Source organism: Panthera onca, chromosome E1 (genome assembly GCF_046562875.1).
Source record: "Panthera onca isolate mPanOnc1 chromosome E1, mPanOnc1 haplotype 2, whole genome shotgun sequence".
Taxonomy (NCBI): domain Eukaryota; kingdom Metazoa; phylum Chordata; class Mammalia; order Carnivora; family Felidae; genus Panthera; species Panthera onca.
The window spans coordinates 10,968,994-10,993,122 of NC_138352.1; the positions used below are offsets into that span (position 1 = coordinate 10,968,994).

The 24,129-nt window shown below is 43.8% G+C and overlaps 1 protein-coding gene across 1 annotated transcript in view; it reads right to left on the bottom strand.

The window, feature by feature from the left end:
- SRP68 (signal recognition particle 68) overlaps window positions 1-23,394 on the bottom strand; it is a 35,988-nt gene extending 12,594 nt beyond the window's left edge. Inside the window, exons 1-9 of the mRNA XM_060645331.3 lie at window positions 23,199-23,394; window positions 21,606-21,672; window positions 19,649-19,762; window positions 17,729-17,924; window positions 16,848-16,930; window positions 16,430-16,539; window positions 15,992-16,074; window positions 14,654-14,794; window positions 992-1,090 (exon numbers count right to left, since the gene is read on the bottom strand). Of these exons, the coding sequence (XP_060501314.3) occupies window positions 992-1,090; window positions 14,654-14,794; window positions 15,992-16,074; window positions 16,430-16,539; window positions 16,848-16,930; window positions 17,729-17,924; window positions 19,649-19,762; window positions 21,606-21,672; window positions 23,199-23,361 (1,056 nt within the window). The 5' untranslated portion in view covers window positions 23,362-23,394. The remainder of the gene's footprint in view (window positions 1-991; window positions 1,091-14,653; window positions 14,795-15,991; window positions 16,075-16,429; window positions 16,540-16,847; window positions 16,931-17,728; window positions 17,925-19,648; window positions 19,763-21,605; window positions 21,673-23,198) is intronic.
- Between the last annotated feature and the right edge of the window lie 735 nt (window positions 23,395-24,129).

Below are 24,129 nucleotides of genomic sequence, written 5' to 3' on the forward strand. Positions count from 1 at the left end.
ACACAACCCAACGAATGTGGTATAAGAAGAAAATGAGAACTTCTACTTATGTTTACCTCATTTCTATTAAATAATAAATTATATATTTACAAATAAGCGTATCAGAGGTACATGCTCCATTTTACTTATTGGGTGCACTATTACAAAAGTTTGGAGACCACTGCTCTAGAACTGGGAGTATCATTGGGTTTTTCAGTGAGACAGTGACAAGGGATCAAGAAAGATCCCACTTTTTGCTACCAGCAGGAAAGACCTGGAGAACTGAACCCAGACCAAGATGGTAAAGAACAGTCAGACCTCTGTGGCAGTCTAAGACAAAAGGCTAATCAGAAACGGGGTCGGGGTGGGGGTGGGGGAGGGGTGGACAAGTGGAGACAGAAGTCACAAAGAGAGTTAGCAGGGTTGCTGGTGATATGAAGAGATAAAAATGGTTCCAAGGTTTTCAGCCCAGATGCCCGAAAGAAGCACAGTGATATTAAAAAAGGGAGCACTGTGGGGCGCCTGGGTGGCTCAGTCAGTTAAGCGTCCGACTTCGGCTCAGGTCACGATCTCGCGGTCCGTGAGTTCGAGCCCCGCGTCGGGCTCTGGGCTGATGGCTCGGAGCCTGGAGCCTGTTTCCGATTCTGTGTCTCCCTCTCTCTCTGCCCCTCCCCCATTCATGCTCTGTCTCTCTCTGTCTCAAAAAGAAATAAACGTTTAAAAAAAAAAGGGAGCACTGGAGAATTAATTACCTGGAGCTATGAACTTGAGACCAAAGGCTTAATACGAACCCACTAAGAGGAAGAGGATGGAGAGAAAAATCTCTCAATCTGATGGAGGTCACAGGCATCTGTTTGTCAGCAGACCACCATAGCTAAAAATACCATGGCTAAGAGTCCCTGCACTCAGACCACTGGACCCCCTGCCCCACTCCCACACTGAGAATGAGACACACAGACCGAGAAGGACCTCAGCCCCGAGCAAGAGCCTGGGGCCCAGATGACAGTCCTACCTGATCCGGCTTGAGCTCTTCTCGAACGGCCTGGATAGCGTCCCGACACTCACTGAGCATGGACTCAAACAGGCGCTCCTTGGTTTCTTCACTTTCAGCCTACACAAAGACGGAATGAAGTAAAAGATTTTCTTCTGAGTAAGCCACAGTACTCTAATGGGAGGAGGGCATAACAGTGCCTTGGTTCCCATTACACATTGAACACACACATCCAAAACACCCTAAATCACAGACCATTTCAATTGTCACTCTTCTCCACCGTGTAAGATTTTTCTTACAGTCTTTCTCATTATTTGTATGGAAATGGAATTTTATATATATTCACATATAAATATAAAGCAAACATACGGAGAAAGGATCTGCATAACTGATCTGAAACTGTCAAACGATAGATGCTTGAAATTTTTTCCTATCATGAAACTTTCTACCACTTTCCTCCCACACTCCTACCTCTGCTCAGGACCTGCGTCTGACATCCTTGAAGCACAGCACACCCCACACTGAAACACAGCATGCCAGAACAAATGGTCTGAAACCCTACTGTGCGCCAGCAGAATTGCCCTTACAAATGTAACCCCAAGACTCGCTGATTCTGGATTTCTATTAGGTCCAAGCAAGTGAGTAACAGGGCCAACCAATACCCAATTAAAAATATATTTCTCTTAAGTATCATACGAAGCTCCCTTCACCACAGAAATCTTGTACCCTGATATTCCCTGTGGCTCTGCTGAGGCTGACAAGCACTCCACGACAGTCTCTGTACAAGTTCAAGGGTGTGGTTACCCCTCTGCCAGCCAGCAGGGATAAGGGAAGAGTGATTCATGAACCGAGTACCTGCCAAACCACATTACCATTGTAAAGAATCTGATCGAGCAGGTAGGAATGGAGGAGAGGCAGAAAGGAGATGGACCCGCTGTGACTTTAAAACATCAACACTCCATTATTGTATTTGACTTTCCACACATACATCCAATCTAATCTCTTGACATTCAACTGACCTTTAAGCCCAAAAGAAAAAACCCAGTACTGCCCACTCCTTGAAGAGGCTGGTAGGGGCTTATAGAAAAACCTTTTCTTCTCTCGAGAACTCTTATGTTTTTCCTGGTTTCCCGTGGAAAAAAAAAACAACAAAAAACGTCCTTAGGAATTACCCAATATAAATCAAACATACTTTTCTAATTATATTGACTTTCCTGTTGATCACTAACTTAGGAAAAAATCAAGGGCACATTCTATAAACCTATAAAGGCAAACATGGCCACCATTAATTTGCTGAAACCTGAAGAGCACTGTCCAAGAGAACTTTCTGTGAGGGGGCACCTGGCTGGCTCAGTCAGTAGAGCACATGACTCTCAATCTCGGGGCTGTGAGTTCAAGCCCCATGTTGGGTGTAGCGATTATTTATTTTATTTTTTAAGTTTTTATTTATTATTTGTTTTAATCTTTATTTTTGAGAGAGAGACACACACAGAATCCAAAGCAGGCTCCAGGCTCTGAGCTGTCAGCACAGAGCCCGACGCGGGGCTTGAACCACAAACTGTGAGATCGTGACCTGAGCCGAAGTCAGACACTTAACCGACTGAGCCACCCAGGCGCCCCAATAAAACACTCTTAAGCAGCACCTCAAGTTAGCAAGATCCTCTGCAATAACTGAATCAAACCTTCTGGCCAAAGGTTTTGAAGTGTGAACCTGTGGGCTGGGGCGGCCACGTAACAGTTAACCGGAGTAAGACCTATAGACACACTTGCCACCGACCACGACCATGCACGAACCCCCAGCCACACTGTTAGCAGGCAGGGTGAGCCTGTGCGTCCAGCACCGTGTCGGGGGAGGGTTTCGCCTTTTCGGGCAAAGGGTATAGGAAGTTAAGAGAAGAGCAAGCCTTGTTTCGCCAGCTACCTAGGAGCGGTCTGCCTTCCTGTAGAGAGAGCGTGGCTCAAGTAACTGAAACGATGCAAAACGCTCGGTCTCTTTACTGCCGTGGGTCACCCCGTTCCCTCTGAGTAAGGACACCTCGGCACCAAGGTGCTGAACACAAGCAAACTTTCCCACTGCTCCCACGAAAGCCTCCGTTCCAGCAGGAGTTTTACAGAAGCCTTAAACCACATTGCAGGAAAAAGCCCACGGCAAGGGAGGGCCCGCGGTCACACAGCACAGTGACTCAGAGATCGCTAATCTCTGCAGCAGAGCTTCTCAGGGTTCGCCCCGCACTGGGCAAGAGGTCTCCAAACAGAAAGGCTGAAACGTACTTTGCTACTTTCACCCGTATTTATAAGCCTATCTGGGAGGCTAATAGCCCTGAAAGACAATGGGACAAGATCCGCCCTCCGTGGAGAGGCAGGATTCCTCAGGATCTGCCTGCAGACCCCTCACGTCTGCCACGGAACCAACAAGAACGTGCTCCTGTACTCAAGTGGCAACCTCCCTGCCTAAGAATCTGTGGTAGGCCTGCACCTTTTCCAGGTGTGCCTATGAGACAGAGAAACCTTAAGCCCAGAAGTAATGTGTTACTCGGACCTAATAAGCTAAAAAATTCTAATCAGTTTTTATAGAACTTGGGACACCCCAGGATGTGTTTTTCGACAGCCTCAAGACATGTCTCAGGGCCACGTACGCGTGCAGAGGAAAAGCAGCTGCTGTGTGTCCTGGGGTAGAGACCAGACCCCCTGCTATTCAAAAGGGCTTCCAGACTGTTCTCACTGGTCTACAAAGACTGCTGGAAGGTGGCGGTGTGACTAAGAGACTGACAAGACGAGTCTGACCACATTCTGCACTGCACCTGCAGGAGAACCAAGGGGATGGGACCAAGCCTTCCCCAGGCCACTAGGGGCCAGGAAACAACACATGGAAATCTGCTAAAGGAGGAGAACACAAACCTCCCTTAAGGAACAGATTTAAAAAAAAAAAAAAAAAAAAGAGAGAAGGGGACAAACGGTCTCCCTTCCACTCATACTTTAAAATATTAACCATGACCCGAGGGTAAGACTCATCAAACCTGCCATCCTCCCCAAAAGAGCTGCCTGACAACATTTTCACAATGCAACCACCAGTGACAATTCAGGTATGATTAAGTATTAACAAAACAAAACAGAAACAAATTATAAAGTAAGGCAATTATTTAGCACACGAAGACGTAAAGTCTGGCTCAGGAGACCAAGAATGTTGCAACTGGATTTTGACAGTGGATTTATTCTCTGCTCCAGTCTTTTTGGTCTAACACTCTATCTCCCTGAATTATTTCTTCCTTCCAGGCTTTTCAGTAAACCGCTGTTCTAATATTTAAATGGCATAAAAGCTCTACAAGCAAACATCACTGGGCCTACCCAATTCTTGCATTCCAGTTCCTAGAGAGGGGCAACAGCAGTACTAGTTAAGAAACACTCAAGACGTGCCTGGCCGGCTCAGTGGGTGGAGCACACAACTCTTGATCTCAGGGTTGTGGGTTCAAGCCCCACGATGGGTGTGGAGATTACTTAAGATCTTCAAGGGAAAAAACAAAAGAAAAGCAGCACTGAAGCACTGAAACCAGGAGTCCGCATCTCCAAGGCACAGCTCTTGCCTCCCAGGGCAAAGAACAACTCCACATAACGAGAACGGGCAAGGTGGACAGGGCCTGTGTGATATCCAGCCAAATAATCTGGCAGGGGCACAAAGGGGGAAGTGGTTCTTCTTGGGATCAACCTCAAATGGCCAAAGGGTATTTTCCATAGTTAATAACCCATGTTTGATTCAATTCAATAGACATGTAATCAGCTACAGTGCACAACCTGACATCTAAGGATTTAACTAAACTTTATTTCATACTGTACCTGAATTATTTTATTTACCCGCTAGATTTGGTATATGTGTGACATACGACATTAGGCACTGAACTGTTTCTAATGTTAAAACCTTACCAGGATTCTCTGGGATTGACACACTTTTGTTCGATCAAGATCTTTTACATCTACCACATTATTTGAAGATCTCTGATATTCAGAAGTGACCCTAATGCCCTACTGTAAGATCCTTAATACCCAGAGATCACTGTATTCACTGCAATCAGAACATCAACTAGGCACTTGACAGGGGCTAACAAACACTACACATCCTACAAACACTAAAAGGATAAGGGAACATTATAAACTTAATGTCAATAAATTCAACACTGTAAATGAAATTAATATATCCTTTTTTTTTTAAATTTTTTTTTAACGTTTTATTTATTTTTGAGACAGAGAGAGACAGAGCATGAACAGGGGAGGGTCAGCGAGAGGGAGACACAGAATCTGAAACAGGCTCCAGGCTCCGAGCTGTCAGCACAGAGCCCAACGCGGGGCTTGAACTCACTGACCGCGAGATCATGACCTGAGCCGAAGTCGGCTGCTTAACCGACTGAGCCACCCAGGCGCCCCTATATCCTTTTTAAAAATAAGATTCATCCAAAGGACACAAGATGAAACAAAATCTGAGTGCTTTATCTAATAAAAGAATTATATTTGTTGGGGCGCCTGGGTGGCTCAGTCGGTTGAGTGACCAACTTTGGCTCAGGTCATCATCTCATGGGTCGTGAGTTTGAGCCCCGCGTCGGGCTCTGTACTGACAGCTCAGACCCTGGAGCCTGCTTCAGATTCTGGGTCTCCCTCTCTCTCTGCCCCTCTCCCACTCATGCTCTGTCTCTACCTCAGAAATAAATTAACATTAAAAAAAAAAAGAATCATACTTGTTTAAAACAAGCAAAAACAGGGGTGCCTGGGTAGCTCAGCTGGTTAAGTGTCTGACTTCGGCTCAGGTCATGATCTCGTGGTTTGTGAATTCGAGCCCCGCATCCGGCTCTGTGGTGACAGCCTGGAGCCTGCTTTGGATTCTGTGTCTCCCTCTCTCTCTCTCTCTGCCCCTCCCCTGCTTGTGCTCTTTCTCTCAAAAACAAACGTTAAAAAAAATTATTTTTATGGCACAAAAACACTCAGATCAATGAAACAATATAGAGAACCCAGAAATGGACCCACAAACGTATGGCCAACTGATCTTTGACAAAGCAGGAAAGAATATCCAATGGAATAAAGACAGTCTCTTCAGCAAGTGGTGCCGGGAAAACTGAACAACAACATGCAGAAAAATGAACCTGGACCACTTTCTTACACAATACACAAAAATAAACTCAAAGTGGATGAAAGACCTAAACGTTAAGACAGAAAGTCATCAAAATCCTAGAGGAGAAAGCAGGCAAAAGCCTCTTTGACCTCAGCCACAGCAACTTCTTATTCAGTATGTCTCTGGAGGCCAGGGAAACCAAAGCAAAGATGAACTACTGGGACCTCATCAAAATAAAAAGCTTCTGCACAGCGAAGGAAACAATCAGCAAAACTAAAAGGCAACTGACAGAATGGGTAAAGACATTTGCAAACGACCTATCAGATAAAGAGTTAGTATTTTAAGATTTATAAAGAACTTATCAAACTCAACACCCAAAAACCAAATAATCCAGTGAAGAAACGGGCAGAAGACATAGACACTTCTCTAAAGAAGACATCTATATGGCCAACCAATACATGAAAAAATGCTCAACATCACTCATCATCCAGGAAACGCAAATCAAAACCACAATGAGATACCACCTCACCTGTCAGAATGGCTAACATCAACAACTCAGGCCAACAACAGAGGATGCGGAGAAAGAGGATTTCTTGTACTGCTGGTGGGAATGCATGCTGGTGCGGCCATTCTGAAATGGAGGGTTCCTCAAAAAACTAAAAATAGAACTACCTTACGACCCAGCAACTGCACTACTGGGTATCTATCCAAAGGATACAGGTGTGCTGTTTCAAAGGGACACATGCACCCCAATGTTTATAGCAGCACTATCAACAATAGCCAAAGTATGGAAAGAGCCCAAATGTCCATCAATGGATGAATGGATAAAGAAGATATGGTGTCGGGGCGCCTGGGTGGCTCAGTCTGTTGAGTGTCCGACTTCGGCTCAGGTCATGATCTCACAGCTTGTCAGTTCGAGCCCCGCGTCGGGCTCTGGGCTAACAGCTCAGAGCCTGGAGCCTGCTTCAGATTCTGTACCTCCCTCTCTCTCTGCCCCTAACCCACTCACTTTCTGTCTCTGTCTCTCTCAAAAATAAATAAACATTAAAAAAAAAAAAAAAAAAAAAGGATGTGGTGTGTACACACACACAGACACACACACAATGGAATATTACTTGGCAAACAAGAAGAATGAAATCTTGCCATTTGCAACTACGTGGATGAAACTAGAGGATATTATGCTAAGCGAAATTAGAGAAAGACAAACATATGACTTCACTCACATGAGGACTTTAAGATACAAAACAGATGAACATAAGGGAAGGGAAACAAAAATAATATAAAAACAGGGAGGGGGACAAAACATAAGAGACTCTTAAACATGGAGAACAAACAGAGGGTTGCTGGAGGGGTTGTGGGGGGACGATGGGCTAAATGGGGCATTAAGGAATTTATCCCTGAAATCATTGTTGCACCATGTGCTAACTTGGATGTATGTTACGAAAAAACAAATTACAGAAAAAAAATTTTTTTTAAACAAGCAAAAACAAATTTTACAAACCTTCCCACAAGTATCAACTCATTATGTTGTACACCTGAAAGTATGTGTTTTATGTCAATTACATCCCATCCCAAAAAAGAAAACAAAAAACAAAAACTTCCTACAAAGAAAACTCCAGGCCCAATATTTTCACTAGTGAACTATAACAAGTATTTGAGAAAGAAAAATACTGATATGACATAAACTCTTTCAGAAACAAGGAAGGAAAATCTCCAAACTTGTTTTATGAAGTTGTGTGTAACCCTGATACCAAATTCTGAAAAAAGACATTATAAGCCACTATTCCTCATTAAAATAGATGCAAAATTCTTCAATACTACCAACGGAAATCCAGCAGTCTGTAAGAAGTACAGTAATGTATCACAGCCAAGTGGGGTTACCTCAGATATACAAGATTGGTTTAACACTGAAAATTAACCAATGAAATTCACTATCTTAACATTCTTTTTTTTATACAGTTTACCCATTAACTTTTTTTTAATGATAATTTAACTCTATTTTTTATGTTTTAAAATTTACATCCAAATTAGTTAGTATATAGTGAAGCAATGATTTCAGGAGTAGGTTCCTTAGTGCCCCTTCCCCATTTAGCCCCTCCCCCCTCCCACAACCCCTACCATCTTAACAATCTTATCTTCAGCCTTTACTCTCCCAAATGGAAATTTTGGTGGTTTGGGGGTTTTTTTTGATGTTTACAAAAAACATCCTCATATGGCTCCTTCTCTCCCTTTGATTTCTTACACCCTCCAACACTCCACCATATCCCATGGAATAGCAATTAAAAACCCATACGATCTTGCTGGCGTACCTGCACATTACAATTTTCACCGGCAGTGGGTCAAGCCTTATGTCAGGTTTTCTAATGACCCAACCTGACTGAGGTGCAGCTACATTTAGCAGTGAAAGCTCGCAGGAGCCGGGGCAAGAAACCTCGGCTACTTATCCTGACTTACTCTCAAAATAAAATCCTAGGCCAGCTCTCTGTGGAATTGCATAAAACGTGTCCAGTGGGAAGGGCTCTTTCCCTTGTGTTAAGAAGCACCTGCATGTTCTTAAACTGAGTAACTTTAGGGGCACCCAGGTGGCTCAGTCAGTTAAGCGTCCGACTTTGGCTCATGTCATGATCTCGTGGTTTGTGGGTTTGAGCCTCACACAGGGCCGTCTGTTGTCAGCACAGAGACTGCTTCAGATCCTGTCTCCAGCTCTCTCTGCCCTTCGCCTGTTCTCTCTCTCAAAAATAAACGTTTAGAAATAAATAAATAAACAAACAAACAAATGAATACATAAATAAATTGAGTAACTTCAGCAATGTAAGTAAGACACAAAGGATAATGGATAAATGAATGCTGGAGATCTTTAGAAAATGATAAAACACAACAATGCACCACCTTCACTACTGAGCCTTTATATTATCGCAAAGAGTTACTTACTGAAGGATAGTCTTCTTCTTAAGGACTTCAAATACCAGTTAACAAAACATAGCTTATGAAGAAATAACCCAAACTATCAAATACACTGACCTTTTGCTATCCTTCCACTTCACTTTTTTGGGCACGCACTTACTAACAGAATTTTAAAACAAACATCACCTCCAGTACATCAAGATTGAAAATTCTTTGCTGTTTTTTAACGTTTATTTATTTTTTAAGAAAGAGAACAGGGGATGGGGAGAGATAAAAGGGGACAGAGGATCCAAAGCAGGCTCTGCGCTGACAGCAGAGGGCCCGATGCAGGGCTCGAATTCATGAACTGTGAAATATGACCTGAGCCCAAGACAGATGCTTAACCGACTGAGCCACCCAGGTGCCGCAATTCTTTGTTGTTGTTTTAAAAAAAATTTTAATGTTTATTTATTTTTGAGAGAGAGACAGACAGAGTGCAAGTGGGGGAGGGGAAGAGAGAGAGGGAGACACAGAATCTGAAGCAGGCTCCAGGCTCTGAGCCGTCAGCACAGAGTGAGTTCGATGCAGGGCTCAAACTCACGAACTGCGAGATCATGACCTGAGGCAATGTTGCCACCCAGATGCCCCAAGATTGAAAATTCTTAACTTAGATAACTTTATTCAATCAAAAAAAGAGATCAAACATACCCACTTTTAAGTCTACGTGGTATTTTTCACTTTACACAATTTATCCTACAACAGTAATCCAAAATACAGAAAAGTCCATCCAGTTTTCACTGCACCATCGTTTACAGTGCTTAAAAACTGTACAGAATACGAATGCCCAGATGTGCCTTGATTAAACAGCATTTTAAAAAGCGCACTTGCCATTATCTGTGTATATTAAAACGGATATTAAGTAGAATACACTTAACTACACAAACGCAAACACTGGCAATGAGGTGAGAACACAGGACTGGCACATGCACTGAGATGACGGACTCTGAATACAGCTGACCCTTGGACAAGGTGGCAGTCAAGGGCGCGGGCCCATGAAGTCAAAAATCCCAGCAGAACTTCCGACTACACAAAAACCTAACTACTAAGAGTCTCCTGTTGATAGGAGCCTCGCCAATAACATAAACAGTCTACGAACACCTATTTTCTGTGTCAGATGGGAAATACTACTTTTTCCCCCTTTGTGCTTGCCAAAGCCTTTTAATTTTCCTTCGTCTTTTCACAAATATCTAACAAACAATTATAATTTGTAGAGCTATTGAAAGCATGGTCCCTGGACCAGCAGAATTAGCACCACTTGGGAGTTTATTAGAAAAACAAATTCTTGGGCCCCAACGCAGACTTACTAAATCAAAATCTCTGAGGGGTGGGGCCTTGAGTATGTTTTGTTTTTTTTTTTTTAATCACTGTATTATTTTTTTCATCATGGTAAGCGTACTTTTTAATATTTATTTACTTACTCTCTACACCCAACATGGCACGTGAACTCACAACCCTGAGGTCAAGAGTCACAGGCTCCTCTGCCTGAGTCAGCCAGGCGCCCAGGTACGTGTACTCGTTGATCCCTGTCCTCCTTTTCACCCATCCCACCCCCGCCACCTCCCCTCTGGTATATACTGCGTTCTACATAGTACAGTCTCTGTTACATCCTATATTCTTATAATAAAATAAGTCAGGGGAGAGAAAACATTAAGAAAGCCGTACAGAAAATATGTTCAAAGCATTAGATTTATAAAAAAAAAAAAAAAAAAAAATCCACATTGGGGCACCTGAGTGGCTCAGTCAGTTGGGCGTCCAACTTCGGCTCAGGTCACGATCTCGCGGTTTGTGAGTTCGAGCCCCGTGTCAGGCTCTGTGCTGACAGCTCAGCCTGGAGCCTACTTCAGATTGTGTCTCCCTCTCTCTGCCCCTCCCCTGCTCACACTCTGTCTCTGTCAATAATAAATAAACGTTAAAAAAAATTTTTTTTTTTTAAATCCACGTACAGGTGGACCTGCCTGGTCAAACCTATATAGTTCAAGGATCACCTGTATCTTTTTTTTAACCTATTCGAGGCTGGAATAACGTTGTTATTTTCTTGTCAATACTATCAAACTTTTGGCCAATCTTGAACTGCTTTAAAAGGAGTGGCTACTGGGCACCTGAGTGGTTAACCATCCGAGTCTCGATTTCAGCTCAGGTCATGATCTCACAGTTCCTGAGTTCAAGCCCTATGTCTGGCTCCACATGGTCAGCGCCGAGCCTGCTTGGGATTCTCTGTCTTCCTCTCTCTCTGCCCCGACCCTGCCTACTCACTCACTCTCTCTCAAAATAAATAAATAAACTTAAAAAAAAAAAAAAAAAAAAAAAAGGAGCGGCTATGATCTAAAGATCCAGAAGTCGACCCTTCACGTATACTAACACCTGAGTTTAAGAGTGGTCCTTTTAAACACATACACAAAGCTGAACTAGTCATCACATGACTGAAATGATCTTCAATTTCAAAAGCAATGGCTTCACATGCAGTCATAAAATGCTTTCACTTCATCTAATTTAATTCAAGTTAATTTCACAAATAAGGCAAAAAGATCTTCCCCCAGATGAATTTTTATTTTCTAATTATGTGTACAAAGCAGGAGAAAAGATAAATTCAGATAAAACACCACTATTCCTTCTCCTCCCACTAACTACTGAACTGGAGACGATTCCCCTGCCAAGGACTTTTTCTTTTTTTTTTTCTCCCGCTCTCCCTCTCTTTTTCTTTTTCTTTTTTTTTTTTATTTATTTTTGATAGACAGAAAGAGATAGAGCACAAGCGGGGGAGGGGCGGAGAGAGAGGGAGACACAGAATCGGAAGCAGGCTCCAGGATCGAGCTGTCAGCACAGAGCCCAACGTGGGGCTCGAACCCACAAACCGCGAGATCATGACCTGAGCCGAAGTTAGCCGCTCAACCGACTGAGCCACCCAGGCGCCCCTCTTTTTCAAGTAGTCTCCATATCCAGCATGGAGTCCAACATGGGGTTTGAACTTGTGACCCTGAGATCAAGAACTGAGCTAAGATCAAGAGTCAGATGTTTAAACGACTGAGCCACCCAAGCACCCCAAGGACTATTTGTTTCAGTGAAGGTTCTGCTCATTCAGTCTTTCCCAGGGAACCAGGACTCTGCTTGTATACTGCATTAAGTAAGATTACATTAGCTGTTCACCAAAGCCAAGTTAAATGATCCTGCTACTAGCCTTCCTGGTACACGGGAAAGTTCAAGGAACATGAGCTTTGGAGTCAAAAGGGCAAGATTTTTTATTTTCTTTTTTAAGTTTATTATTTTGAGAGACACAGACAGCAGAGGAAGGGCAGAGAGAGAAGGAGAGCGAGAATCCTAGGCAGGATCCATGCTGTCAGCATGGAGCCCAACGTGGGACTTGAACTCACAAACTCTGAGATCATGACTGAGCTGAAACCAAGAGTCAGATATTTAACCTACTGAGCCACCCAGGTACCCCCCACCTTTAAAAAAAATTTTTTTTTAAGTTTGTTTATTTTGAGAGACCAAGAGAACAGAGGAGGGGCAGAGAGGGAGAGGGAGGGAGAGAAAAAATGGCATGGTTTTAAAGGCAAGCACTGTTTTCCCATCTGTAAAATGAGAGTATTACCCACTCCATAGAGTTAAAAAGGTAAAAACACGAAAGCTTTAGACAGTGTATCTGGGACATTAAGGAGGACCGTTCCCCTCCTTTGGTCATCTCTGGGGTGTGTCTGTCCAGGTGACCACTGTGTATTTTTAAATTTTGTGGACTGATGTGTAAGACCATGGAAAATCCTTACAACATGCTAAGAAAAACAGGATATAAAACTGGATCTCAGTATGATTTCAACAAGTAAAAATAATACTTGAGATCTTTTATAAGTATAAAAAAGACTAAAAGGAAGTACATTGTCCTTTTTATCAATATAATGCAACGTCAATGAAGGTATATGGGAAGTGGGACTAAAGGTTGATCTCTTAAAAAAACATTTCTCTTTTCTAAACATTAAGCTAAATAACTTTTTTAAATTAACAAATGTTAGGGGCGCCTGGGTGGCTCAGTCGGTTAAGCGTCCGACTTCGGCTCAGGTCATGATCTCACAGTCCGTGAGTTCGAGCCCCGCGTCAGGCTCTGTGCTGACAGCTCAGAGCCTGGAGCCTGCTTCGCATTCTGTGTCTCCCTCTCCCTCTGACCCTCCCCCGTTCATGCTCTGTCTCTGTCTCAAAAATAAATAAACATTAAAAAAAAAAAAAAAAATTAACAAATGTTAGCTTTTCTTCTCATTTGCCTAATATACGTCTGTGGCCCTATTCCCAAGGAGCCCCCCACTTAACTCGCTCCTGGGCCACTCCCCACCCAGACTGCAGCCTGAACCCCCGCCCCATTACCAATGACGCAGCTCACCTCTTCCGGCACATACCGCCTTGAAACAAAAGAATGAACCCAACTACATAATCTACAGGATTGCTACCAGAATCCTAGTTCAGAAGAGATACTACCACACAGCAGTGCCGATGAAATGCTCTCCAAAAAAATTTCTCGATCTTTTAAAAAAAAACAAATCAACTTACTGCTATCGTTCTAGTCTCCTGCTCTTTCAGCAAATGGAAGGGAAACAAGAGGGGCAATATACGACATAGAGACACAAAGAAATTCTTCCACTGTTGAAGGCTGCCCCCAGCCCAAAGTAGCTGTTTTGGAACAAGTCACCTAAAAGTCTGGATGCTTAAAACAACTCACGAGCACAACGAGCAAAGCACTCCTACGTACGAATCATTCAGGGTGCAACAGTTTTCTGCCACGTGGCAGGAAACGCCCCTGGTTCCTGGGGAGGCTGGAGACACATTCAGCAGCCTGTTGTTTTTTTTTTAAATGTTCTTCATCTCACACAGAGGAAGGGCTCCAAAAAGGGCCTTCCTCGTAACTGTCTACTTTGTAAAAACCCAGATCGCCAGGATCTCTCATCTTTTGGAACTTATTTGGTTGTTCACACCCATAAACAGGTGACAATTATGTCAGTAAGCACATCAAGTATACCGCTTTACATGAACATTACGTAAATGCCACATGTACAACAAGATATTCTGGCTTACCTAGGTGCTCCTGAAAAGGCTCAGGAACAAGAGGTGGCCCCTTTAGGGACAGAAGGCTAGGGCAAGAGGTCACAACAGCTAAGCTGCTGCACCACCTACTGGGCTGGACGGGACTCCTTGCATTAAGCCAGCCTCTTACTGCTCCTATTTCCACGTCCATAGCAGCTACTGCCAATTTCTGTGCCCTCTCTACCTAAGAACTCTTCTCCAAGCCCAGCCTTTACAAAAATTTGGTGACCAAATCCCAAATAGCATTGAGACGAATTTTTTGTTTTGTGAGAAATGAACACCAAGAAAACACTACACCTGGGGGCGTCTGGGTGGCTAAGTAGACTGTATCCGACTCTTGATTTCGGCTCAGGTCATGATCTCACGGTTTCATGAGTTGGAGCTCCTTGTTGGGCTCTGTGCTGACAGCACAGACCCTGCCTGGGATTCTCCCTCGCACTCCGCCCCTCCCCTGCTCACGCTCTCTCTGTCTCTCTCAGAATAAACAAATTTAAAACAAAACAAAACCAACCACGACACCTTAAGCACGCAAGGGCAACCTCAGACGCATACAGAAGAGAGAACAGGCACTTCCTCCTCACCTGAGCAATGGCTGCTTCGTTATCAGCCAGTCCCAATAAAAAGATCCTCACTTTGTCGATCTTCACCGGAACCGTCCTCCCTCTCCACTCCACTTCACTCATGGTGGCTGCCTGTTTGGCTCGAGTCTGAGTGATCAACGCCTAGAAAGTAGTTTTAAAAAAATTACAGTTTTAACTGGTGATGGTTAAAGTAAGTAGAAACTACAAGCTGCCTGTTTCTATAATCAACACGGTTCACTTTCTAAAGCAGAATATAAATTGTACTTAAATAATTCCTCCTTGGTTATCATCTATCTTAGCTTACAGAAACTCAAACATTAAAGAACATAACTGAAGGGGCGCCTGGGGGGCTCAGTTGGTTAGGCGACCGACTTCGGCTCAGGTCATGATGTCACGGTTTGTGAGTGCAAGCCCTGTGTCGGGCTCTGTGCTGACAGCTCAGAGCCTGGAGCCTGCTTCGGATTCTGTGTCTCCCCCTGTCTCTAGCCCTCCCCTGCTCACGCTCTGTGTCTCCCTGTCTCTCAATAACAAATAAACGTATGAAAAAAAAAAAAAAAAAAAGAATAGAACAGAACAGAAGGTTAAAAAGAGCAACACTGGGGTGCCTGGGTGGCTCAGTTGGTTAAGTGTCTGACTTCAGCTCAGATCACAATCTCGTATTTCATGAGTTTGAGCCTCACATATGGCTCTCTGCTGTCAGTGCGGAGCCTGTTTCAGATCCTCTGTTTCCCTCTCTCTTTGCCCCTTCTCCATTCGCACTCTCTCTCTAAAATAAATTTTTAAAAATAAATAAAATAAAATAAAATAAAATAAAATAAAATAAAATAGGGGCGCCTGGGTGGCTTAAGCATCCGACTCTTGGTTTCAGCTCAGGTCATGATCTTAGTTTCGTGGGTTCAAGCGCCACATCAGGCTCCATGCTGGATTCTCTCTTCTTTCTCTGCTCCTCCCCCCACATCCACTGTCTCTTTCTCAAAATAAAATAAATAAACTTAAAAACATATATATTCTTAAGCATCCAACTTCAGCTCAGGTCATGATCTCACGGTTCACAGGTTCAAGCCCCACGTCGGGCTCTGTGCTGAGCTCAGAGCCTGGAGCCTGCTTCAGATTCTCTCCCTCTCTCTCTGCCCCTCCCCCGCTCACACTGTCACTGCCTCCCTCTCTCTCTCTCAAAAATAAACATAAAATGTTAAATATATATATATTTTTTAAAGTACACGAACACAAATCTACATATATTAATAGCAATTACACCGGATCTAAGAGTATAGCTTATTTCTTTTTTCTGGACTTTTTCAAACCAAAGGCTTCACAAAAATGTACGGACCAGATTACCTCCAATTTTTCAGCCAGGAGGCCCTCAGTGCCCCCAGACCTCAATCTCATCTGCATGAGTTCATTGATAGCCGACTGGTCCCCTGAAAAGAGAGAGAGGTGTTGAGTGGAAAATCCTGAAGGGTCTCTTCTCTTGAGAACCACTAGATTCAACTCCACGGTCTTCCCATCGCGTGAGCACATTTCAGTGAATCCCAAGTCCTTTGACAAAGCTCTGGAGGAGCACACACGTTGGCAGGGTGGAAACAAAGCACAGGGATTGCCTTCTGCAACTCTAAGCCAAGCTGATTTCAATAGCTCTACTTTTCTCATTAGCCAAAACCCATGCCACAGATGGATGCAAGGACAAGGGAAGAACGGAAGTTCAGTAAATCCTCTAGGCTCTCCCGGATGAACCACCAATAACCCACCCGTCAAGACAGCTCAGCCCTTGCTCACCAATGTTATATGCACAGTAGCGGATGTTAGGCGAGATCTCCTCCACACGTTGGTTGTACAGCACGGCCTGCTCTTCTGTGAAAGCACTGGCTAGCTTCTCATAGATAGTTCTGCGAGGAAAGAAACATCTGGTTTCACAGCAGCCTTATTTAAGAAAATAAAAAGGAACAGTGGCTGAAAACAAAACACGGCCCTTTGAGGTCCTTCTACCAACTATGAGAACTGGCGTATTCTAAAGATGAGTGAGAATAATCAATGTTTCTAAAGGGAAGGGAAAAAATTAAATAAATAAATAAAGCAAAAGAAATAAAAATCAAAGAAACTGTACTTTCGTAGAAACAATCGTTAAGTTATCTGCCGCCTGAATGGGACTATGTACAATCAAAACTGGCCATGGCTTCTGGACCGGAGGACTTACTTGCATTTGTTAAAAGCCTCAATGGCAGCTTTCCATTCCTGATGTTCAAAACGCAGCATTCCTGAGAGGTAAGCCGTGTAAGCCTGGGAGGGTGGGAAAAGGGAAAGGCTTCAACACCCACGAGCCGATGCCACAGCTCAGCCTCCTCCACCTGCTTTCAGCTTTGACATCAGGAATATAGACATACTCGGGGTAATTTTAAAACAGGAAACTTATGGGCGCCTGCGTGATTCAGTCAGTTAAACATCCGACTCTTGATTTCAGCTGAGGTCATGATCTCACGGTTCGTGAGATCAAGTCCCACACTGGGCTCTGCGCTGACAGCCTAGAGCCTGCTTGGGATTCTCTGTCTCCCTCTCTCTGCGTCTCTCCTCTCCCCCTCAAAATAAACAAATAAACATTTACAAAAAAGAGAGAGAGAAAACTTATTTAATAAGATGTAACACACAGAAAATTCATGATGATTCATTTACTTCCCAGGAGAGAATTTCAAAATAAAGAAAATCTGTTTCCTTCATTTAACAACCAGCTTCCAGGCTACGACCTTCAGTATCAGAAGCTGAATGTAAATGTTCAGTGTCTATCACTCTTTAAAAATTCATTTCAGAAGATTCTTATTTTGTGAACTTCCCAGATCTAAGATTCCAGCTTTCCATATCCATTTCAAGAGAAATATGAGCTTTTTTAAAAAAAAGTTAAAGCTAATTATTAAAAACCAAGAGTTCAAAAACAAAAATAAGAGATGCCAACTTCCCCTTGAAAAAGCAAGACCATGTTTTTGCCTCTCCTATCAATTTAAAACATCGGGAAGCTGTTCTGTTTAACCATAAGGTCACGTCTCTAACCTCCACAATGAAGGAGGCTGATGTAAAGACACTAACCTGAGCCTCTAACTTGGTCTTGGCATCCACGCGATTGCTCTCACACAAGCGTTCCAATTCCTCTGCGTGCTTCACGGCTTTGCGCAGGCGAGAGAGCAAATGGAACCGTTTTCGGGGTTCGGTATTGGCTTCCTGTTTAAGCTGCATGGCATAGCTCCAGGCTCGCTCAGCGTCCATCAGAACCAGAAGCAAATACCTAAACCAGAGAGAGAACAGGCAAACTGAAGAATGAGGGCCAGGAGCGTGAGACTCAGATACTCTTCAAGACACAATCTTCAGCCTCTCATCTCTTCTCCACGTCCCCCTGGCCTTCCTCCTCAGAGCTACTCTTCTCCTGGTATCAACTATGGCACTCAATCAGTATCTGACCAGATCTGCCTCCGCTTTCTAACCTCCTACCAAACAGGAGATCAAATCCCGCATCAGGCTCTGCACTGACAGCCCAGAGCCTGCTTGGGATTCTCCCTCTCCCTCTCTCTGTCACTCCCCAGCTCGTGCACACGCACGTGCACGCATCTCTCTCTCTCTCTCCCAAAATAAATAAACTTAAAGGCTCTAGAGTAGGTGTTGGCATCTCAGTGCCACCCCCACTAGCTATGTGACTTTGAGCAAAGTACTAATCTTTCTGTGCCTCCGTCTCCCATGCAGTAATACAGGTAACACATTTAAACCAGTCTGGCACTTACTAAGGACTCAGCAAGTTAGCTGATTTATTACGATGACGATGAATCTTTTGTTAAACTACTGCCTTGATTAAATACCCTTAAACATCAGCTTAATCTTGTCTCTTCAAAATAAAGAATCTCACCATCATAAGAGACCCTTCCTAACTTGTTCTCAACGGATTTAACCAATACATCCTGCTGAATCCCACCGTGGTCTCGACGCTCTAGTTTTCTGTGTCTCCATACACCAAGCTCCCAGCCTTTCGACTGTCCAGAGCATTATAATTCCTATAGTGCGTCCAGACACCATGGCCTGCTGTTTCCCCTCACACAATGTTCTTTCCTCTCACAAATCCCTCAAGGTCCAGCCTCCTCCATGCATGCTTCCTGGCTTCTCCAACAAAAACTCCCAACTAACATCTCTCCTCCAAGACTTCAGAATTCTTAAGAGTAAATGACACACAATATGGTAGTTTCCCTATCTCGCAGTGCTCTGTTTTGTACCTGACTGATATCACAGGCAACAAGGTTCAAGAACTATGCCTCCCCAACTCTTCTACATCTAAGATGGTGCCTCACTCTGTCTTGGCCATATATTAGACTAGGGCACAACAAACATTTTTTTGTAAAGGGCCCAATAGTGAATATTTTAGGTTTTGTAGGCCATATGGTCTCTGTCACAACTACTCTGTTATTGTGCTACCGTAGCACAAAAGCAGCTGTAAACAACACCTGAATAAACGGTGTGGCTGTGTTCCAACCAAACTTTGTAAAAACAGGTGGCAAAAGGGATCTATTTGGCCCACAGGCTAAAATTTCAGAAACTGGCCTAGAGACCTCTAATACATACTGCTTGACAGATTGATCCTTCAGCAAATATTAAGCCTGGCTACATTCAGCACTGAAATATAAAACTTTTCCGGAATAACTTACACACAACTTTAAGATATACTGGTTTAAGTTAGCCCGTACACATTGAAATTTGCATTCTAGAAACCCCACCTAATAACCACTTAGATTCTAATCACTGACTTTAACATTTAGCATTTCGCCCTAGTTCTTGAAAAAGTTACTGAACCCCTTTGAGCCTTGGTATCCTCATCTTATGGCACAAGAAAAGGAAAAATGCGCACCCCCACAGAGCTGCTAAAATAATCACATCAGGTAATTAAAGAGTTTTGGCACACTAACATATAACTGTTCAATAAATGTGTTAGCCAGAAGTATTTAACACCTACCACTGAGGAGTCAATACCTGTTATCAGTCAGAAGATCTTCAGTTACTTTTTTCCCTGTGAATTTGTGTCTGTTCCCCATCTTGAAGTTGAGAGTTTTTCGAAGGCGTCTTTGTCTACGGGAACAGTAGCCCCTGAAAGAAAACAACAAAAGTAATTCAGACAAGCTGCTAGGACACTCAATAGCAAATTCTATAATAAAGTCAGAAGTTTGAGGTGTTCTACTTATGGTTACCACTGGTATCACACTTCATCTTATAAACATTTAGTGAACTAAAACCTGCAGGACAGTAGGACTGGTGTCACAGAAAACACATTTCAAAGCTAATCTAAGGTGTCAGAAGTCACAATTATGGTGACCTTTGGGGAGGAATGGCTTGTGACTAGAAGGAGCAAAGGGGAACTTTAGGGATGCTGGTAATGTTGTGTCTTAATCTGGGTACTAGTTACAGGTTGTGAAAAACTCATCACTTTCTGTATGCTTTTCTGTATATAAATTATACTTCAATAAAATGATTTAAAAATCCTTCAATAAAATATTTTCTTAAAAGGGGAAGGAACAGATGAAAACAAAAGGGCAAAACGCTGATCACTATAATAACTGATCTCCTTAGTAATTAAAAAACAAAAATAAAAACAAAAACTCAAGTCATAATAGTCCAGTTTAAAACTTTTTCGTGGCTTCCCACCATACCTAGATTAACACCTGACCGAGTTACCCTGGCTTACAGGACCCTACCCATTCTGGCCCTGCTTAGTTCTCCCCCTTTATCTCCTACCTCTCCCCACCTTGCTCAAGCTGCCCCAGCGCTGTTGACCCTTTACAGCATGGCGGACTCCTTAGAATCTGCAGAGTGTTTTGTTTAGCAGTAACTTTAAAAGTCTGGTAGTCAAAGCCTGTACCTATAATATAAAATAGTTAGATACTTCTGCTCCCAAAGTTCTGAACTGTACTGTACATTAGACATCTATTCTACTTTTTTAAGAGTCATATTAAATTTGTCTTCTAACTTGAAGACTGTTACAAAGTTTACCAATAAGTTGTAATGACATCACAGAATTCTCCTTATATAGGAGTGCCTGGCTGACTCAGTCAGTGGAGCATGTGGCTCTTATCTCAGGATTTTGAGTTCAAGCCCCATACTGGGCACAGAACTTAAAAAGAAAAAGTAGGGGCGCCTGAGTGGCTCAGTCGGTTAAGCGTCCAACTTCGGCTCAGGTCATGATCTTGCATTCTATGAGTTTGAGCCCTGCGACAGACTCTGTGCTGACAGCTCAGAGCCTGGAGCCTGTTTCAGATTGTGCCTCCCTTTCTCTCTGACCTTCCCCCACTCACATGCTCGGTCTATCTCTCAAAAATAAATAAACATTAGGGGCACCTGGGTGGCTCAGTTGGTTAGGCGGCCAACTTCGGCTCAGGTCATGATCTCATGGTTCATAGGTTCAAGCCCCGAGTCAGGTTCTGTGCTGACAGTTTGGAGCCTGGAGCCTGCTTCGGAATCTGTGACTTCCCCCCTCTCTTCTGTCCCCTCCCCAGCTCATGCTCTGCCTCTCGAAAAATAAATAAACGTCAAAAAAATGTTTTTTAACAAATAAAAAATTAAAAAAAAAAAAAGAAAGAAAATTTCCACATATAATGTTTAAAAAACTGAAAAGCTTTGTATTTAACCAAGACTCTACCAACACGGTTAAGTTAAAAAAAAAAAAATGATTACCATAACTGCTTGCCATTTTCAGCAGAAGCCTCCAATGCATCTACAATATTGTGAGGCACAATGGATAAAAAGATTGGCTCCTTTTATTCATTATGAAATTTTGAATTTTACAAGTATATTCTGAGCACTCAATATATTAAGTTCAAAGTGAGACTTTCTAAGGATACTTTCTGATACAACAAAATAGGTAGGATATTAACAAAAGCAAACCACATCTGAAAATTCCACAATAATTTCCATACATCTTGCCCATGATATTTACCTATACCTCTGAAAATCTCCATGCCGTAAACCATGCTGCTGCTGGGATTCCTTGATAATCTGAAGAACTAGAGCCAAGATTAAGGAAAAGCTTACAAGAGTAAGAATCCAAATAAATCAAAACCGGGTCCTGTCAGTTCATACTTGTACCAAACCATCAAACATTTCTGAAATACTTAGTACATTAGCTACTGAAACCTCTTATAATCATTTTCAAGAGCTATCTTGTCACGGGACAGGGCTAAGCATGTAAAAAAAAAAAAACTGCCTGAACTGTTACCAACTTTCAAACTAAAAAAGAAGAGCATCATTGGCCACTGAGGATCACTGAAACCCCACAGCTTAAATAAAGTTGCTGGATTCTAACTGCTGATTATAACTGGAGTGGTTCCCACGGATTTACACCTGGACCCAGTATTTTACTCATTCAAGCAGACTCAGGTTATAAATGACGTGTACTACTCCTCTATTTGCATAACTTCCTACATCTACCAAACCTACCTTTCCTGAACAGCTGTAATGCTACACGAGCCCGTGGTCAGCACATACTAACCAACCCAGACAATAGCTTATATCAACTCATCAGTTTTTCTTTTAAAAGAAAAAAGCCCTGACCATACTCTCTTTGTTTTTGTTTTCCTTTTTAAGAATCTTGAAATATTTTAAGATTATGTACCAAACATTAGGAAGTCTAGTGACCTTTATCTACAGTTTCGATTCTTTTAGTCCTCAGTGCTTCTCTAGAGACATACATTAAAATACTGAACACTAAGACTATCTCAACAACTAAAAGGGAGAAGCCATAAGGTTCTTTAAAAAAAATCAAGGTATTCTAACATTCATTTGGAACTACACCAGTTCAAAAAGTAAAACCCCCAAACCCTTGAAAACTTCATTAGGATGTCAAGCTAAATGTGTTATTTCAGAAACTCACCTACATTTTCTCCATTTCTTATTCATTACAAAAAGCCACAAACTAGTGTCTCAGGCACTCAATTGTGATATTCTGATGGAAAATACAGACAGATTCCTCCAGCTCAACTGAACGACTCTCAACCAGATAAAATGCCTACAAGCCTATTAAGAAAGCTATACAAGCGATGTTAATCTACGTTTATATTCAACAAGTTTTTCCATAGAGCAATCAATCTTTGCCTCCATAGTCAGGACACGGGTCCCCACGACTGCGGGACAGAAGTTTTAAGCCAAAAATGTCAACACTGCAATTTTCCCTCCTCAGTTCAGTGACTCAAGGTGCCAGGACAGGAGCTCACTGGGGTGGCCAGAGTGTCATCCCTGTCACCAGCCCTCCAAGCAGGCAACTGAGGGGGGACACTGCAGAAATCTGCCCAACCTCCTGGGGCCACGAGAAAGAACCGGACGTTTCCCCAGCCTGGAAGGCGAATGAGATGCCAGAAAAGGCCGGTCGAAATACAGACCCTGGAACTCTGAGCGCCAGAAAGTAACGGCGAGAGAAACTGCAACCCTCGGCCGCTCCTGTCTGGGACGTGCCGGGACCCGCCGCGTCTCCCGCCCCCGGCCATGCATATCGACACGTAGTCATTGCGAGTTAGGCCCGATTACTCTAGGATACTCTCCAAACTCAGGCTATCCCCGAATTCTTTGTTTGCCTTCGATCCGGCTGAAGGCCGTTCGTTTTCCTTATTTTCGTCTCCTCCGGCACCGCGTCCACCGCCGCTGCCACCACTACCGCCGCCGCCGCTGCCGCCACCGGGAACCTGTTTCTCAGCAGCCATCTTGCCCCCGCGCCGCAGAGCCAGACGGGATAGAGGAGGCGGGACGACGGAGGAGGAAAAGAGCGAGGCCTGCCCAGACGGCCTGACGGGATAGTGGCGGACTCCGCCGCCGACGTCCCGGGCCGCAGGCGAGACGCACTTGTTGGAGTGCGCCTGCGCGTCGGCTGGGGGTGGGGCGGCCTGCCGTGATGGTGAGCGGGTTTGGGGCTCGTCCTTGCCGGGAGGCTAGGGAGGCTAGGGGTTTTGAGATCTTTTCGGAGCAAACCCTCCTCCCCTCCTCCACCTAAGGCTGCGGATCGGGAGATGGACCCCCGCCCCCAAGTCCCCGCTCCTGCCTCCCTGCACGGGGCATCGGGCTCACGTCTCAAGCACAGAGGGAGGGAGCGGTTAGCTAAGGACTGGATTTCGGGGTGTCTACCTCCCTGGATACTCGAGAAATGGGGTTCCCACCCTACCCGAATGAAGCACTCTCCCTGTGAGGGAACCGCCTCTACGCTTTCCTCTGGGGCCGACCCTGAGAATGCCATGGCGCTGGTGGGGTCAGGGGGTCAGCAAGCGGCCACCAGGTGTAGGAACTTAGACTGCAGGGGACCTGTGTCTCTGGTCTTTGGAGCGAGCAATTCAAGCAGTTCAGGAGGAAGAAGTGTTGGGGCGAGGGACACTGAATCTTTGCAGTATGGCACTGTGGGCTTTGGGGTCTGCGTCCTATGTCTCAGACCCTGTCTCCCCCATTACTGGTCGGAAGATGTTGGGCAAATAACTTAGTCT